The sequence below is a fragment of the Falco peregrinus genome, chromosome 3, assembly GCF_023634155.1.
Source record: "Falco peregrinus isolate bFalPer1 chromosome 3, bFalPer1.pri, whole genome shotgun sequence".
Taxonomy (NCBI): Eukaryota; Metazoa; Chordata; class Aves; order Falconiformes; family Falconidae; genus Falco; species Falco peregrinus.
Genome location: NC_073723.1, coordinates 71,374,804 through 71,392,263, shown reverse-complemented (window position 1 = coordinate 71,392,263; position 17,460 = coordinate 71,374,804). Strand labels below are relative to the sequence as shown.

At 40.4% G+C, this 17,460-nt stretch overlaps 1 protein-coding gene across 1 annotated transcript; it reads left to right on the top strand.

Annotated features, from left to right (window-relative positions):
* The first annotated feature begins 3,598 nt into the window (after positions 1–3,598).
* Positions 3,599–7,763, top strand: LOC101912170 (interferon alpha-inducible protein 27-like protein 2B). The gene is given in 4 exon segments (XM_013301491.3): positions 3,599–3,746; positions 3,749–3,799; positions 6,528–6,674; positions 7,538–7,763. Coding segments are annotated over 4 exon segments (321 nt in total). The 5' UTR covers positions 3,599–3,652; the 3' UTR covers positions 7,567–7,763.
* Positions 7,764–17,460: the final 9,697 nt, after the last annotated feature.

Here is a 17,460-nt window from a genome sequence, read left to right as displayed (position 1 = left end):
TCAATTAGACCCTTCAAAAGAGTAATTGTTTAAAAGCTGTTTGAATAATCTCTTTTGAAACAGAGGTTTATGGGAAATGTTTATGAAAAAGTGACTTCAATGAACATGTTATTGGAATGAAAAAGGTGACTACCAAAAGCAGGCTATGCAGAGTTTAATGCCTGTGATCAGCTGCCCGGCTTCACTATGAGGAAAACACCTCTTAAGTGGCACACTAGTGAGGACTTCAAAGAAAACATACCAAAGAGACACGGCATTTTATATCCACAGATGCAAGTGCGCAAGATCATTTCTGAGCAAAATATAGAAGAGCTGCATGCACATCTGGTTCTGTTGGTTTGTGTGGTGCTTCCAGCTTAGCATGCTTTTTCTCTTTTCTTTTTTCTTTCCTTTTCTTTCCTCTCCTTTTACTTTCCTTTCTTTTCTTTTTTCTTTTCTTTTCTTGTCTTGTCTTTTCCTTTCTTCTTTTAAACTGAAGAAGGGAAGGATGACCACAGCTCAGATTTTCAGAGTACTTCCAATCAAGTCTCTGGTTTTCCAATCCCGTTCAAAGACCACACGGTCTAGACAGTGCATGACTTCTGACACTTAAGGATTTCATTTGAACCTGAAACTCATTAGCTACATGTATAAATGCTTCAGCACCTAAGGCTACGGAAATTGTTGTGACACTCAAAATAAAGGCAGTTGTATTCTTGATATTCATGGCTGGCTGTTCTCTGAGGCTTAGAAGTGCCACTGGGTACTTTTCAGGTCAGCCCATACCACCCGTCTCCTCTCTTCAGATTTCTACCTTCTGGAACAGGGGAATTACTCAGATACTCTCCCAGATCCAATTTACTGTTATAATGTCAGGCTTGGTGATACAAATGAGTTATTTTCTTTCTTTCCATACTTTAACTAGAAGTTGCATCAGTTTGGCTCTTAAGTTATCACTGCTTGAATTTTTGGCAAATGTTCCACGAAGACTTACAACTGCCTTACAGCTCCTGTGCCAGGAGTTCCCTGTAAACTCAGCTGGACATCTACTACACTTGCCTAACATCCTGGAAGTTACACTTTTTAACCGGAAATACCAGTAAAACAGAGCAAAAAAAGGTAGGGGACCATTTAGGAGAACGTCTCTCACAAAGCCAGCAGGTGAGAGAAACATGTCTTTCTGGATGAGTAAGTGGAGGGAGAGGACCTCTGGAAGCTGCAGGCTCAGACACTGAGTTCTTGTTCCCAATCCCACTTCAGCAGCGACACTGTTTTTTTTTTAAACTGGAGGCTGTTAACGTCATGTTCCCAGCGTACAGTGAGGCACTGTCCCACCACCCCAAGCAAGGCGAGCACAGCAGACCCAGAGACAGGAGAGTTGAACCAAGAGTCCAAATCATCAGGCAAGTTTACAGTGATGAGGCAAGTCCAAGGTCAAGCCAGAATCAGGTTCAGGTCTGGTGATGGCAGCCAGGGTCAATCACAGTCCAGTGGTTGCGGGGCCAGTCTGTCCTTGCTAACCAGGCAGGTCCAAGGTCAAGCCATGAAGGCAGGCTGCAGCTCAGCCTGGGTCCGTGAGGTCTGGCTGTGGTGGAGCTGCAGGCAGTGCACCTAGAGCACTGCTCAGGCAGGGACTGGAGACCCACGGGAGGCTGGCCAGGGTGGCTAAGACCTAATAGCAGACTCAGCCCTGACACAGGTACAAGAGATTGACCTTGTTTTCTTTCATTTTCATAAAAGAGATTGTCCCAGATTTTCATAAGAAGCTGAAAAGAAGTAAAAGCAAACCCATTCCAGGTCAGAACTTCCCCATAACTTACATTTGCCACACCACTTTCAGTAACAAGAGCATACCGGTGGGCAGAACTCAGCTGGTTTTAGCAGTGTCATCTGTGCCTGCTCACATGTTCCTCATGCAACTCGCTGCAGCCACTTAGCAGATTTTAGGGCCACCCCCTTGCTGACTTAGGCCCATGGCACACTTGTAAACAGAGGCTTTCCTTGAATGCCTTTGGTGGTTTCCCTCTCCTCATTACTCTGAGTTTTTTCACCTTGTTTTTGTGAGACTATCAACTTCTCCTGTCCCTGCCACTGTCTCTACCAATCATGAATCGCCTTGAGGTACTTTGCTTGCAATAAAACTTTTATTTTATCTAATTTTAAATATTGTTAGTTAAGCAACTTTGTGTGTATTCATTATGAATTATGTTTTAGGATTGAGTAAAAGGTCATCACATATAGTCTCTGCAACTTTGTGAAGCCTTCATTCCCTGTGACTTTGCCAGACTTTATCATCATTTCCTGATGGGCTGTTTGGAATATTAAATAAATTACATTAAAAAGCACCAAAAGTTTTTAGCATAGCAGTTTTAAAAGGAGGTTCTGTAGCAATATGTACAAAGAAAGTGGCATTTGGGGGTTTATCATCACTTTGAAGAGGGCCTGTAGCACTAAATGTCCTATTCTTAGATGAAATTTTACTTGCATTTAAGCTGCAACATTACATATTTTGTAATATTAAGTAGTAATTCAAAATGGTAAATGAGAGACCTGAGAAATTATTGGGATAAAGATGCATCATAATTACAGAAGCCCCGATGCAAGCAGAGTAGAAAAAAAAAAACCAACAGACGTTGGAATTAAAGAAAAGTAACATATTTGAATTAAAGAAAAATTGAACCAAAAAAAAGTTTAAGAAGCAGTGCTGCTCAGGGGTACATGGGCAGACATCACACTGCTCAGATAAATAACACATCTAAGAGAGGAACAGACTTTGTATCCTTTGCTCTATAACCCGCCATGTACAAGCTATAGGTACTATACAACTGTGAAAATACTCTATTTTTATTCTGTATATTTCCACTTTGAAAGCCATCCCTGTGGTAGTGTGACCTGATCAGATTTCCCTCTGTACCTAAGGGAGGAGGTCCACGGATTTTTAAACAGCCTTATTTAAACTACTGGCTAAGAAAAGCCGTGATAAAGGAGTGTGTGCCATTTGCAAAGCCCTGTTCATTGGAGAAGGAGGCCCTGCTTTAACAGGATTTGCATGAGGAAGAAGAAAACATCTGTGTCAATCTGCTTGTATGATCCAAGGTCCCCTAGCAGTTCCTTCCATAAAGAAATTAATTTCAAACATCCATTTTTAATTGAGTTCTGATTTCTAGCTCTCTGTAAACCATTTTTTTTTTTTTGAGGGGTAGCTGTACTACAGCTGAATTCTGGGTGCTATAACCAACTCAAGTTGCAGTTTCCACATGAGCATCACTTTATCGCCTTTTTGTCTATTGTCTTTACTCAGAGTTGTATTAATTTGTAAAAGAAGGGGCTATCTCCTGCGAGTAACATTCAATACAATAGAGTGCATTGCAAAAGAATGCAGAAGCAAAGTTCTCAGCCACATCAGTTGCTAATGAATGATTCTTACACTACTAATTTGTTTTAGTATCATAAGAGGAAATTAGCTGGTTTGCCTAAATTTCACCCTGACAACAGCAACAAAAAGGCATGTCCATAAATTCCAGTTTCATTTCCCAGGAGAGGCTAAGTTTTGGTTTCTTTTCTTTCTGTTTGCGATAGCAGTTTCATTTCTTTGTTGCTAGCTGGGCAGTGTATAAAAAGGTTGGCTGAGCCTCACAGTGCTTCACCGGATTCCGCACCATCAGAAAGAGAGATGTCTGACAAAAATGTCCAGAATGCTGGTTTCACTTCCTCTGGGATCTCACGAGGATCGCTTGCTTCATCGATGATGTCCCGAGAAGCAAGAACATCGGGGGAGGTGTGCATTCTGGAGGTCCTACTGCTACTCTCCAAGGAATGGGTATGAGCAATTTTGTGTGTATGTGGTTTTGTGGTTTAGTGCATAGAGCCAAACAACTTTTTTTTCCTTGAAAATAAGCTCACCAAGTAATCTCTTCTCTCCTATATTCCTGTATTTCACTGAAGACAAAATATTTATTTAACTTCATGTTATGAGTGGGATACTATTAAGGGTGTTTTCTGTGTATGTACATATGCATGAATGTACACATACATATGTGGTATTCATGAGATTCTGGACAATGTTTATTTGAAGTTTGTGCTCTCTCTCCATTCTGCTAGGAATCATCAATAATATGGAAAGTCATGGTAGCAATAAGCAGTGATACACTTATGCAAGAACATGATCTGCGTACCTACATTTCATATAAATTATCCGATTTCCCTTGCTCTTTACTCACGCACATCCATACAGGGAGAACCCATAAAACCTTATGCAAACATTATAGCAGAGGGAAATTAGCTGCAGTCCAAGACCTGAATTCATGAAGGGAATATTTACACATCCTTGACAGCACGTATCGAAGTACTAAAATTAGGCATAGCTGGCTTTCACATGAACTAACCTTGCAGCTTGCTTTTCTGTTGCATGCACAGACCTGACAGCCGTAAGCAGCTTGGCAGTTGTTGAACCCCAGATTCCATGGGATTCCTGCACAAGGTGTGCTCCCTACCAGTCTTGTCCATGTGACCTGATTCAGCAGGTACCCTCTAAGCAGACATAACTCCACAGAAGACAGTGCCCCATGTAATCCTGTTTTACCCAGCAGCACAGTAAGTTAGCTCGCTGACCTTGGATAAAGGCTTCAAAACCCTTTCTGCCTTGGAGTCTTGCACTCACATCTCCCACGTGTCAGGGGTGTGCTGACCAGCAGACTGGTTATAGGTGAGGATCTCTGCCATACTGGTCAGCTGCTGGTCCACTCCTTTTGTAGTAAGCAGCTAGGAGTCTACTAAAGGATGGAGCTGACCCTGACTCTGCCAGCCATAAAATGGGTGGTTGGCCAAGTGAGCTGGCCAGGGTCCAGATTCGGGGCATCTTTTAATAGTAAAAAATGTGATAATTTTGATTGAGAGGAAGTAAGGGGTTTTTAAAGATACAATGTGCGTTGCTGCCGATACTATTTGTAGCGTGAGGCTCTCTAGACAATGAGGGAATAAGTGACATAAGGGTCATTTAGAGAGATACTGCATGTGACTCCTGTGAGGCACTTTTTAATTTTCACTCTGTGTGATCTGATCAATGATTTTAGGTTACTGAATATGGTGTTATTGAATATTCAATAGCAAAGAACTTAAGGGATGCTAACAGCAGAGAGGCAGAATATGGGAGAGCGAGGAGAGGAAGAGGACCAAGAGAGCAGCAAGAGCTGCCCTCAGGCACCATGCTGCATTAGCAGCAGAAATTCTGGTACACAGAAGATGTCAATTACTTAATCTAACCATACATTGGAGCAGAGCCTTGCCTTCTGTTACAGAGAAGGGTGGCACAGCAGTACCCAGCATACCCATAACCACTGGCAAACCCTTCAGTGGTGATGCCCTACAGACAGCAGTAAGTTGCAGTTTCTAAATGAAAAGACTGAAGACTTGTATCCCTCCCAGTGCTGAGAAACTTTAGAAGAGAGAGAAGCAAAGTAAATGTTTAGCAATACCTGGTTTTATTCTTGCAATGCCTGTGCCAACTATGGGCTTTCATGAATACAACTATTTTGGTGCAGAAGTATCTGCACAACTCAAGGAAACCTTAGCCATGCCTACAGGAGATACTCCAAAAGAGTTTTTATCTATGTGAAAAATGCTAGCTCTGTAACATTGCCAAGACAGGTGTGAGCCTTGGCTCCCTGTAGCAAGAGAGCTTGCCACACATTCTTTGCCTGATTGAGAGCTAAAAGGGCCTGATTTCATTTCCGCAGGTGCTCACTGAAATCTCTCGTTCCTCAAACACATCTTCTTAACCTTTTCATTCAGACTGTAACCCTTCCTCCCCCCAGAACAAACACACTTGAAGGAGCATCTGATTCTGCAGCAGGGCATGAGTATTGTTCAGTATCACTTTACAGAAGATGTTATAACAAGCTCATCACCAAAATATTTGAGCATCCTCCAGGAATGCTTTAAGCATTATCACTAACATTTGTCATCACTAGTGCTTTAGTTCTCTCCCAGGAGAAGAGTTTGCAATGGAATACTTTGCTTGGGGTTTATTTATACAGGGATGGAGATATACATACATGTTAGCCACTGGCTACTACAGCTTTCTGTGTTTGAATTTTACAGGTATTTATTATGTGTAGGTTTATGCTATGGCAAAGTGAAGTGAAAGGAACGTATCCGTCACCTGGAACAGTAAGTGGTGAGGTCTGCAACAATGCTTAGTTCCTGTAGGAGTTTGTACCACAGTCCTCAGGCAACTGATCAGAAAACTGTGATTTCAGCAAAGACTAACTGTACTGAAACTGTTTTGGAGATCCAGATTTATCAAAAATAGTCTGTGCAAGAGTCGTAGATCTTCTTTATGTTCTGGAAACATCCACGAAACACTGCATATGTCCTTTCCCCAAGGTGGCACCTAAAGAGCGCTATACTGATGGAACGAGTAAAGTAATCAGCAGTCTCCTTGCCTTTTGATACATTTGCTAGCCTTGATTTTCTTTAAAACACGGTAGTTTATAGTTATCCCTTAAGGTTCCTTCCAGTCAGTAACATTTCCTTTGTAACTGTTCTAGGTGCCAGAGGCTCAACCCATTCATCAGGTTTTACTAGCAGTGGAATCTCCAGTGGATCCCGGGCCTCCCAGATGATGTCCCAGGAGGCCAGATCTAATGGCGGTGGAACTCCCAGGGGTGGTACCACTTCCACTGTTCAGTCCGTCTGTAAGTGAGAGTCCTCCTGATAAGAGGGATTAACAGATGACTTCTGAGAAGTCAGCAGTATTTCAGCTCAAGATTACATTTACTAGTTGAAGGGATGTAAGTAAGAGAATTGGCTGCATTGTACTTGAAGCAACATTTCTCCTGTTTGTTGCTTTATACTTGGTGGGAAGCTAAAACTAGGTGATTTGTAGAAATAACTATGCCACAAAGTTGCAAAGATATGAGTGGATAGCAGACAGAAATCTGAAACACACTGACAGACAAAAGGCCAATGGAAGTTTAGGTTATGCTTTCATCAGCACACCAGTGACAGTTCATTAATTTTTTTCTTTAAATTCAAATTCAGGGCCAAACCAACTGCTTTATGTTTGAACACATAAAACATATTAAGTAGGAAGAAACAGTGAAACATGAGAATGGAGTTTTCAGACTGATAGACAGGGATCATGGCTCCACTTCTTGTGGTCTTTTAGAATAGCTTGGCTTTCTTTCCTTTAAAGGAAATTCTTGAGTCAAAAGCAGAGGCATCTACCTGCAAATACCAGCTCAAAGCAGAGAACACCACAAGTTTTCCTCATCACCCTCCCAAGTCAATGCAACCCACACCTAGATAAAACAAACCAAGGTATGAGGGAGCCTAGTCTATACCTGAATGCATCAGCAAGGATCCTACAGGGTTTGGAAGAGAATTGGTGACAGGATTGACGTTCTTAATTTCAAGAAGTGCCTTTCAACGTGTAACACAGAACTTTGATCTCTGACCTGAGGAAGTTTGTAACGAATGCTCAAGTATTCTGTATGTTTCTCTGTAATGCAACTTTGCTTTAAGTTGTTCTCACATGTTTCTTTGTATTTGTCCTTAGCAATGGGTGGCAAAGGAGGAAGGCACTGAACAGAAGAAAAACATCAATCCAGAAGTAAGCTCTGCAAGCAGTTCGTCCTTTACTGACAGAGTCATTTGACAGCTTTTCCCCTTCTTTGCTCTCCCTGTCACTGACATGAAAGGCAAAGTCTTTTTCACATGCACAACTAAAGTTTATGTTAAAATGATGTATTCTTGCATTAAATAAATGGGGGCAGGGACAAGGAGCAGTTTCTTCCTTGATTAAACATTCTCTGTAGCACAGGCACACATGAACACAAGCTGATAAACGGAAAGTACTTTGGACTGCAAAAGTGTCTTATAAAAATGCTGGATTTAGCAACACTAGACTCTCCAATTACAGGTAGCTTGCTTTATTTATTTTACAAGGAGTGATCACAGTGCAAAAGTCACCCTGTTGTGAGAGAGAAGCATAGTAACACTTGGTAAGGGGCATCCAGCAGTTCCCTTTGCATGTGCTTCTAACGGGCTATCAGATTAACTTGTACTTAATTAAAAATACACATAAGCAAATGAGAACAGGTCCAAAGAAATTTCATAAATCATATATGCAACTGATATTTGTATCCCTCTACTATTTCTAAGGTCCCTCTCACATTAATTTAATTTCAAGTCCCTGTTTGTTTATTGAGAGGTGTTAGGATTGTCACAGTTGGACTGAAACTCCTCCTGTAAACTTACGATACCTGAGAACAGACAAGGAAGAGAGCCCATCTTATCTGGTATAGGTCTCACTACTGGGGCTTGCTGTTCTCCACGTGCCTGACTCCTTTCTTTTATATGTACTCATATGAAGAAGTTTCCCCAAATAAACACAATGCTGTCCATTCCCTATACAAATTCCCACATACATACATACTCCCCCACACTTCCATCTTCCTCCTGTTTTTCTGGCCTCTTATCCTCCTGCCCATAGCATCTTCCTCCCTCTGTATTTCTAACAAAACCACACAGTGCAGCTTCTCCTTCTTTTTCCCTATCTCAAGGCAGAGGGAGAGAGTCTCAAACATTCAGGCCAGAAGTTAAGAGGTGCTAGGGTTCATGGTGCTGCAATCAGTGATTTTCTCCAATGGCTTCTGTCACTCAGCTCGAGCAGTTCCGTCTCAGCTGCATCTCTTCACGGCTGGAAGATGTGTTTGTACCCGAGCGCCTTATGCTCTTAGATAGGGCCTTCTCCCTCCTGCCTAAACACCTTCCTGAAAGGACATGAGGACTGAGTGTTTGCCTCCAGTGCAACAAAATTAAATTTAATTACTTGATAGGGGGAGGAGTGCTAGCATGAAGGAGAGGCTGACGAAGAGGGGAAGAAAGGTATCTTCATTTGCTGTGCTATGCGAAGTATTAAAAGACAATTGAAAAACAAGGTCTCCATTTAATGGGATGGAGCTGCTTTCCTAGCAAGGTGCTAGCTTGGGCACATGTTTAAATGTAACCAGGAGTTGAAGTCATAAACTCATAGAAAGATTTAGTTTCAGAGAGACCTTGGTGTGAGGAGAATGGGGACACTTTTCTAGTCCAATCTTTTGCTTAAAATAGGGTTAACCTTAACATTAGAATTGTTTGCTCAAGGCTTTGCCCAGCCAGGTTTTGAAATTCTTCAAGGAAGCAGATGTCACAGCTCGTCTAGGCAACCTGTTAAAAAGTTTCACCACTCTCACAGCTGAGATTCTTTTCTGTATGTGGAAATAGAATTTCCTTTGTTGCAAATTCATACTTACTCCAATGGATTATTAAGTACATACTTAATGGTGATGTATTTTAGAGTTTTCCACTTAAGAGAAGCACCAATATATATGCCTTCCTGAACTGGCACCTAGGTCTAGAAGTGGTGAAGATGGGACTAGAAACATCATTTACAGAGCTTAGTGCCTCCCAGTGCCACTGCTGAGAACAGACGCGCTATTTGCAAATCATGCACTGTCACATCAACAGGAATGGATGTTTTGTCTCTCCCTATAATTTCTGTACAATTACAGATGTAGAGATTTCTTTGCATAATATGGTGGCTTGTATGTTAGCTTTCATAGTTAAGGATCCTGAACTGTTTTGTTCACTGCAAGGGAAATGCAGCAACGTAATTACACATGGTTGATTTTTCTTAAGGTCAGAGACCTTTTGACTTGACTTTAGTCGTAGTTTACATGTGCAGGTGCATGTGAAAGCTTCCTTGCTCATTGCCTGCATGCTGGCTATCTGCTGCTAAATTTTTACTGCTGCCATAAATATCTAATTGTAATATTGCTGTTGTATTCTGTAATAAATAAAGAAAAGTAATGAAGAACACTGCGTCCAGATGAAAAGAAAAAAAATATATATAAATTAAGCTGTTATGGAGTAAAAAATTGAAGCAATCAGGATTCACAGACAACAGCCAGACTCAAGGGTCTGAAAATCTGGCTGAGAAATGTGGGGCACACTCTCTGAAATGGTATTTTAGATATGATTTTCAGCCTGACTTTATTCTCCTCTAGCATCCCTCCAGATCTCAGCTACCTCTCTGCAACAATGGTTTTCACGCATGCTCCAGTCACCTTTAAGCACAAGGCAAAAGGTTTGACTGGACACAAACAATAAGACCTAGAAACTGGTGTCACTGACCCCAGAAGAGGGAAGGGAGGGGGAAGCTGCTGGTTTTACTCTGATGAATTCCTGTCTGGTTCTTCTGTTGTGGTTGTCCCTGCTTATAACAGGCTTGCCTTTCCCACTGTCCCCACCAAAATAGCCTCCAGTTAAGCACTCCCCTTTCCTTCTCACTTTCAAACCTGCTCCATAGTCATCCTTGATCCCCATTACAGCAGCAAGCTCACAGCTGCTGCAGGACATCAGCAGGGTGCTGTTACCTTCCTCTCCTGCCTTGGCTTGCCCTCTGCGAGAACTGTGTTGGAGCACTTTGCTGGCTTGGGCTCTGCCCCATAACCTCATGTCACCCCTAAAAAAGGCTGCGGCAGCTTTGTCAAAGAGTACTGGGGTAAAGTTAGAGAAAGCTGGCTACTTGCCCAAGACCACAGCAAAATTTTCCTAAAGCGCTTAACATTCCTTACTCCTGGCAGCTTAATCACAGTTCTGCCATCTCTTTACACAGGGGGGAGGGAGCATAAGGTCAGTGTAAGGCAATGTGATTTTGACTGAACAGCATTTTATGTCTATTTACTACAGATTAAAGGATGTGGACAAGTAAAAGGCAAAGGAGAAGCTGCATCCTGTCTTTATTGATTTTTACAGATCACCAGTGATTCTGCTTTTGCAGCTTTGTCGACCCAACGTAATAAAAATAAAAGCATCGAAACTCCAGGCATCTGGCATAGCCTCGGTGCACAGGTGTAAATACAGACTCAGGAGTTTGCAGGTCTTTAAGCCTGGGCTAGTACATGGCTCTAATTAAGCAGTTTTAAACATTCCTCCCAAGGCCTAATGCAGCAGCCTGTGACTACTAAAATATAGCTGTGATCCACCAGCAGATCTTTATTCCCTTCTGTCCCTTAGCACTGACATGAAGTAGAGCAAGGAGGATGGTCTGTACTGGCCTTTCCCCATTCAGTGATTTCCCTGCACATGCAGATGCCACAGTATGCTCTCAGAGAACAGCAAGGACCTAGATTCCCATGGGCAGACATTAAAACACCCGCTTTAGCACTGATGATGCTAAAGTGAGTCATAACAATGAAACGAATGTAAGAATGACAAGTATCAGTAGAAAAAGCGGAGCAAAGGCATAACTCATCAGACACTTTTGTAAACTGAAGCTGTATTATGCAAAAAACAACGTGTGAACATGTCATGACAATTAAAGACCTTGTTTCTTACTTACCTGCAGAGGCAGAAGATTTAAAACTGGGTTTCAGCTTCAGTGTTGTCATTTCTTGACCTCAAATGTTTTTGTCTCGTTAAAAAATGACTGCCATTAGTGGGAGCTGACAGAAGGTATTTATGCCTAAAAGAAGAAAAAACAATCTAAACCAAAGCAAGGATCCTATATCACATATAATTTCACTTTTCAGCGCTTATGTGATTCTAGCATTACTAGTTTTGATTATTTTTCCCATCTTCAGATCTTGTGTTTAGAACTAGCCTAGATAGCTTTACTGAACCAGGGAGCATCTTCAGCTGCATTTGAATTCACTTAACTGAGGCAGCTCCAATAGGTCTACAGGAGAACAAAGGTAAATGCTTCCTTGTGAAAGCCTTACTCGTAGACCACTTAAACCAACTCATATGTACATTACTACAAATGAAGTATTTACATTTTTAACAGAATATAATTGAAAAGGTCAAATAACAACAAATATGGCAATGTAAATCCCTCGCGTCTCTCAATCAATCTTTAGACAACAAATAGACAGAGAGAGAGAGAGAAAGGAAAAGAGGCAGCAGTGTGTGATTACCAGAGCAATAGCAGTGAAGCAATACACTGCAGAAAGCACATAGCTCTTTGCACGAAAATCAATTTCTCCCATGGGATGGGGTCGATAGTTGTCTGACAGGACACTATACAGGCAATTTAATAGCATTTTATCTAAATGAATCTATTCCTCCCCACCCCCCCGCCTCACAGTCCATAAGTCGTCTCTCTTAGTAAAATAGATTTATTTTTTTTTAATCATACAACAGGAAAGTATTTATCATTCTGAAGACACTACTATTGTCTATTAAAAATCATTTAACCCTGATAGTTACCCATTACCCACAACTCATTCCCAACATTGTTATTCTAATTAGTTAACTCATGCATGCAGTCCATAAAAAATACTTTCAGTTACTCTGGAAACATTTTCCTTACCCCAAAATATTTTAAACTATCGATCATCTTTTCAGGACAAATAAGCCCACAAAGTAGGGAAGCTCAGTTGACTTGAAGGAATGCTGGTATCTGAAATGACATTTTTATGCAAGAAAAAAGCTTATTTTTTGAAGAATATGTTCTACAGAGACTGGTTGTCCAGTCTATCTATTTTAATGGTATGTAATAAATAATAAAGCTGAGCTGATCGTATTAGCGGATATCTATGTGAAGCAAATGGTAATGAATGAGAAACCCTAATAAGCATAATACCAAGGATGGATCTTTGGTGCTCTGGGAGTTTGGTATCGTGCCCCAAAGGCTCTTGTAAATCCAGCTGCACTTCTTGCTCATCATTTAGAAGATTAGGGGCTGATAAGCGACAGTCAAGCCTTATTAGAACAGGCTAAGGCAACAGGAAACATTAATTGGGTAATTTAATGCACAAGGAGACAAGAAATGCCTGCATCGTGGCTCAGATGCTGTTTCCTCTATTGATTTGTTTGTATCTTATTTTGCTAAATTCTCACAAATTCTTGGTGGAGAGACTGTAAGACAAAGCCTAAGTATAAACATACCAGAATATTTTTGTTATTTCCTATGGCTTCCCTTTACCCTTTGAGTTAAAGAATGAAGACTATTCCCTTGCCCAAGGACTCCTCCAACAAAGGAAGGGAGAGATCCAAGGTATAACAGCTAACTGCAGTGAAGTGGTGTCTCACCCTCTTACTTGTGTTATGGTTTCATCACAGCATGTGCATACAGCAGGAGCTGTGGGAGGAATTCCAGTCTCTCTTTTCCTCTAGAAAGCTGGGAGTACTTAACAAAGCCCTCTTCTCTTTCAGCATTCTGGAGGAGACGTAGAAATAGTTGCTGAACTGATCTTCCTCTGAAAGTAAGGAAGATGAGAGGAAGCTCCTGACATGGGTGTTTCTTCCCTGGCTAATACCAGAATTAATCCACTTATATGGGTGGATTCACTCAGTCCCCTCAGTGGTGGATACTGGTGTCTGGGAAAACCAAAATCTCTCAGTTACATACTAGCTCCTCATTTGGATCCCATTCTAAGATTTCCCTCCCTGAGATATCTTTCCCACAGCTGAATAGGAGGGAGAAGAACTTCTCTTACAGTGGAAGAAATTCAGTATGAGAAGAGGAGAGTTTTTCCATTACCTAGTTGACCTAGGCACTCTTTCCTTCATTTTGTAGTACTAGAACTTGGAAAATTTGGGTTGATAATTCATGGATGCTTTATTTTAATAATTTACATTTGCAGCAATTTAAATATTAAAATGCAGTTTGAGGTTATGCAAGCATCATTAATTTCAAATGAACATTGTACATTGCGTTCTCTTTTAACGGCATTCAGTCTCACTTTTCGTAGCTTTATTCTGCTTTCAAGCATGGCTTTTGAATCATTCCTGCCAAAGATCCCCACTAGATAAAAAGCAGGAAACACGCACATCATCTTGTTGATGCAGGGGTTATTTGTACTTGCACTGCACACTATGCAGGACAGTCAGTGGCAGACCTATTTTGCTGGACACGGTACAATGATAAGTCAAGGCAGATCTCCACATCTCAGAAGATCTGACAGTCTACCTGGAACAAGACCAACACATTCCTTTCAAACCAGCAACTAGGTACCCAGTAGCTGGGTTAAGCTGGTTGGCCCTTTTCCTCTTCTGGAGAGAAAGACACCCCAATACTCTTTCTCTGGGCTTTCATTTTGCTGAAGTTCTGAGTGTTGTAAATGTACTGAAAAATTTAAAATTGTAAGCTGCCTACAACGGTCCATTTCCTTAAGGCCTCACACATTAAAGAGACACAATTAATACTTCAATTTAAGTACAGAATAATACAAAAGATTGTAAGTACATTCCTTTATAAAAATATTCAACATTAATGGTTACAGTAAGTAAAATAGTTTTCCATTTTTCTTTGTATCACTTTGGGGGAAAATGAGCATTGAAATATAATCTGGTTTAATGCTTATCTAATACAAGCAATAATTTATCTAAGTTACCATACTTTTAACCATTTCTTGAAGGTTTGGGGGTTTTGTTTGAAGAATACCTTAATGTGAAAATAAATATATAAATATATTTCCCTTAATGTAATAAAATCTCATCGAAAATATTGTCCCTAAGGAAAAAAAAAAAAGTGTATGCTACAAAATAGTTCTTAAAATTCAGATGTTGCTTTTTGCAGTCTTTTGCAGTTGGAATTTCCACCCAGCCAAGATTTTTACTGGCCAGTTTTAAGCTACCTCTGCAATTTATGTTTATACATAAACAGCTCTGATTTTAATTGCTATCAACTTCTTATACTTGATGGATGGTCTTAAACATTTTTTGCCTCCAGAGACTACTTACTTTGCCAAGTATTGACACACTTTCAAGATTTATACTTCTCTAAGGAATGAAGTTTACAATAAAATATAATGCATTCCGTGGCTGTGAATGGTAATGTTACTAAACAATCCAGAGATATTTCACAACTGATAGTTATTTCTGTCTTACACCCAGCACTGCACTGCTTTAGTCTCACTATAGACTTAGGGTTTTAGGGAATAGTAAAATGCCTGATTTGCCTAATCTGATGTTTCAGAGATCCAACATGACTTAATTTAGGTTTCCTTCCACTAGATCCATTATTGGACTAATGTTTACACTTTCGTTTTTCCTGATAATTATTTTAAGAGGTTATCTCTTGTGGAAGGGATTCATTTACTTATGAGATCAGAATAACGTCTCACAGAGCTCAACTGCCACACTGCAGTCAGAAATAGGCATTGTGACAGAAGTGTAAAACACAATGTCAAACATACAAGTAGTTACTAATTATTAGACAGACACAACTCAGTGGATGACTGAGTCACATCCAGATCTAAACATTTGGATTGGATCCAGTTTGCTGGTAACGATCATGGGACACATTGCCTAGAGCAACCCCAGAGGACAAGGAAGGGTCCTTAGAAAAACCACGTAATTTTGTACCATCACCGTGCAACTGTGGTTGCAGTAGTGCAGAAGTAGCATCGTCAAGCTCTATCAGTAGTTCTTTTAAAATCAGCTGAAAAGATCTCCAGCACTGAAACAATTCATAAGTGTTACTTTAGTGACAAAGTGCATCTTTCAGCCTTCTAAGAACACATTTTCAAGAGGGAAGATTTCGTTTTCTGATTTTATTTTTCCAGCCATTTCACCTCTTTAATGCAGCATTTTATATTAACTTATTTTGTAAATAGGTAATTTAATGTCACACAGCTCCTTTGCAGAGGAAAAGGAAAGACAGCTCTGGATTGCTCTTTTTATCTTGTTGTTACCACTTCTCAAAGAGGGGCAGGCACCCCAGCAGTAAAATGGAACACGCTCCATGGGTTGCGCCACCCATCTTCCTTGCTGACTGGGGAACAGAAAGGATGCGATCCAAGAGAGTCTGTAATTTCCCTGGGGTAGGTGATGATGCAGCTTGTACAAGAGTAATTTGTTGTGAAGTTTTGAATTTAAACATCCCAGCTCTTGGCGAGACTACAGTTCCAAGTTACTTGTGTTTTGACCTCAAGATGGAGGAGACACACTGCAATTTCCGTAAAAGATATTAAAAATTCTAAGAATAAATTATTTTGACAAAGTAATAATTTCTATAATGACTCATTGGGAGTCTTGCCCTGGCCATCCTTTCTCTCCCACCCATCTTGTAAGGACTTTTTTCTAGAGCAAATAATAGTTTGAACTGCAGACAGAATAAGAACTGAAGCAAGCAGAGGAACGGAATTATAAAGAGACAGAAATGATCAGTTGCTTAAATCTGTTAATAACCAGATATAGAAAGCACAAATGAGAATGGTCAGAAAACTGAGGAGACCAAAAGATGAAATATTCTTGCAGATTTCATCTTTGTAGGAGAAAGTAATAGAAATGGAGACCTAATTCAGGTTATGATTCAAAAAGCATGTGAATGCTTACTCAAGCACTTACAAGTTTACATAAGCATTTATACACAAATATTAAAAAGTTCTTCATGTTCTGTCAGTGTCAAGTTTGGTTTTACTTGGGCCTGGTAGTTTGCGTTGCAAAGATTTTTTTTGCAATACCACTAGTGAGTTTCCAGCAAAATTTTTGTTAGGAAGTAAATTAACTCTAGAAATCTATTTCAAGATATAAAACAAATAATTCTTCTGCAATGCATTTTATTTATTCCTTTTGATGCAAGGGTATAAATCTGACAGTAATTTTGTATCAGCCCAATTGAGGACTTATAAAGGACAGTGGATGAGATAATTAATTTCTGACTATTCATGTTTATTTTATCTTTAGCATGAATAGCTTATGAAAATCATCTGTTTCGTGGATGGTGCTTAATTTTAAACAGTTAATAGGATTACAAATTAATATAAACTGAGTGTTTCGTAGGGGTCTGCTACAGCAGCCCCTCACTTCTGGAATACACTATAGTCTGTAGTGGCATACAGTGGTGATGCACGGTAACTGCAGCTTTTTCCTGCTGCAGTTTGGGTTTTCTATTCACTGGTAACTAGATTTTATTTGTAATACATGTCATAAACAGGCACAGAGCAAGCTCGCAATGCTCTTGCCCTAAGCTGATGCTGATCATGGAGAGATCAGTTCTCAGAGGGTCCTATACAGATCCAAATGCACAAGGAAATATTTGCTTGCTTTTCTCATATGTAGCAGAATTGCAAAAATTACCTGTTTCCATTTATACCGTACTCCAGGACCGGTGATATTGCACAGTGTCTTTAGAAGAGCCTATTGTAGCCCAGGGTGGCCAGAGGTGATGGCTGTTGTGCTGCCTGCAGGACAGAAGGACAAAGGGAGTGGCAGCTCCTGCTGTACCCTCATCTAAATCTCTAATTTTTTTTTTTCTCCTCATTTTGCTAATTAAATGTATCCACATGAAAGAAATTGGCCTCCTTCCTCCCTTGTTGCTGTTCTGGCTGGGATGACAGGGTAATTAGGTTCTGCTGTCAGGTGCGATTGCCTGACCAAGACACACCTGAAACACCAGTCACGGCTACTCCGAGCAGTGAAGTGAGGGTTGTATAGACTTGTCATCCCCTTGTAGGAGTTTGTAACAGAAGCACTAAGATAGCATGACTG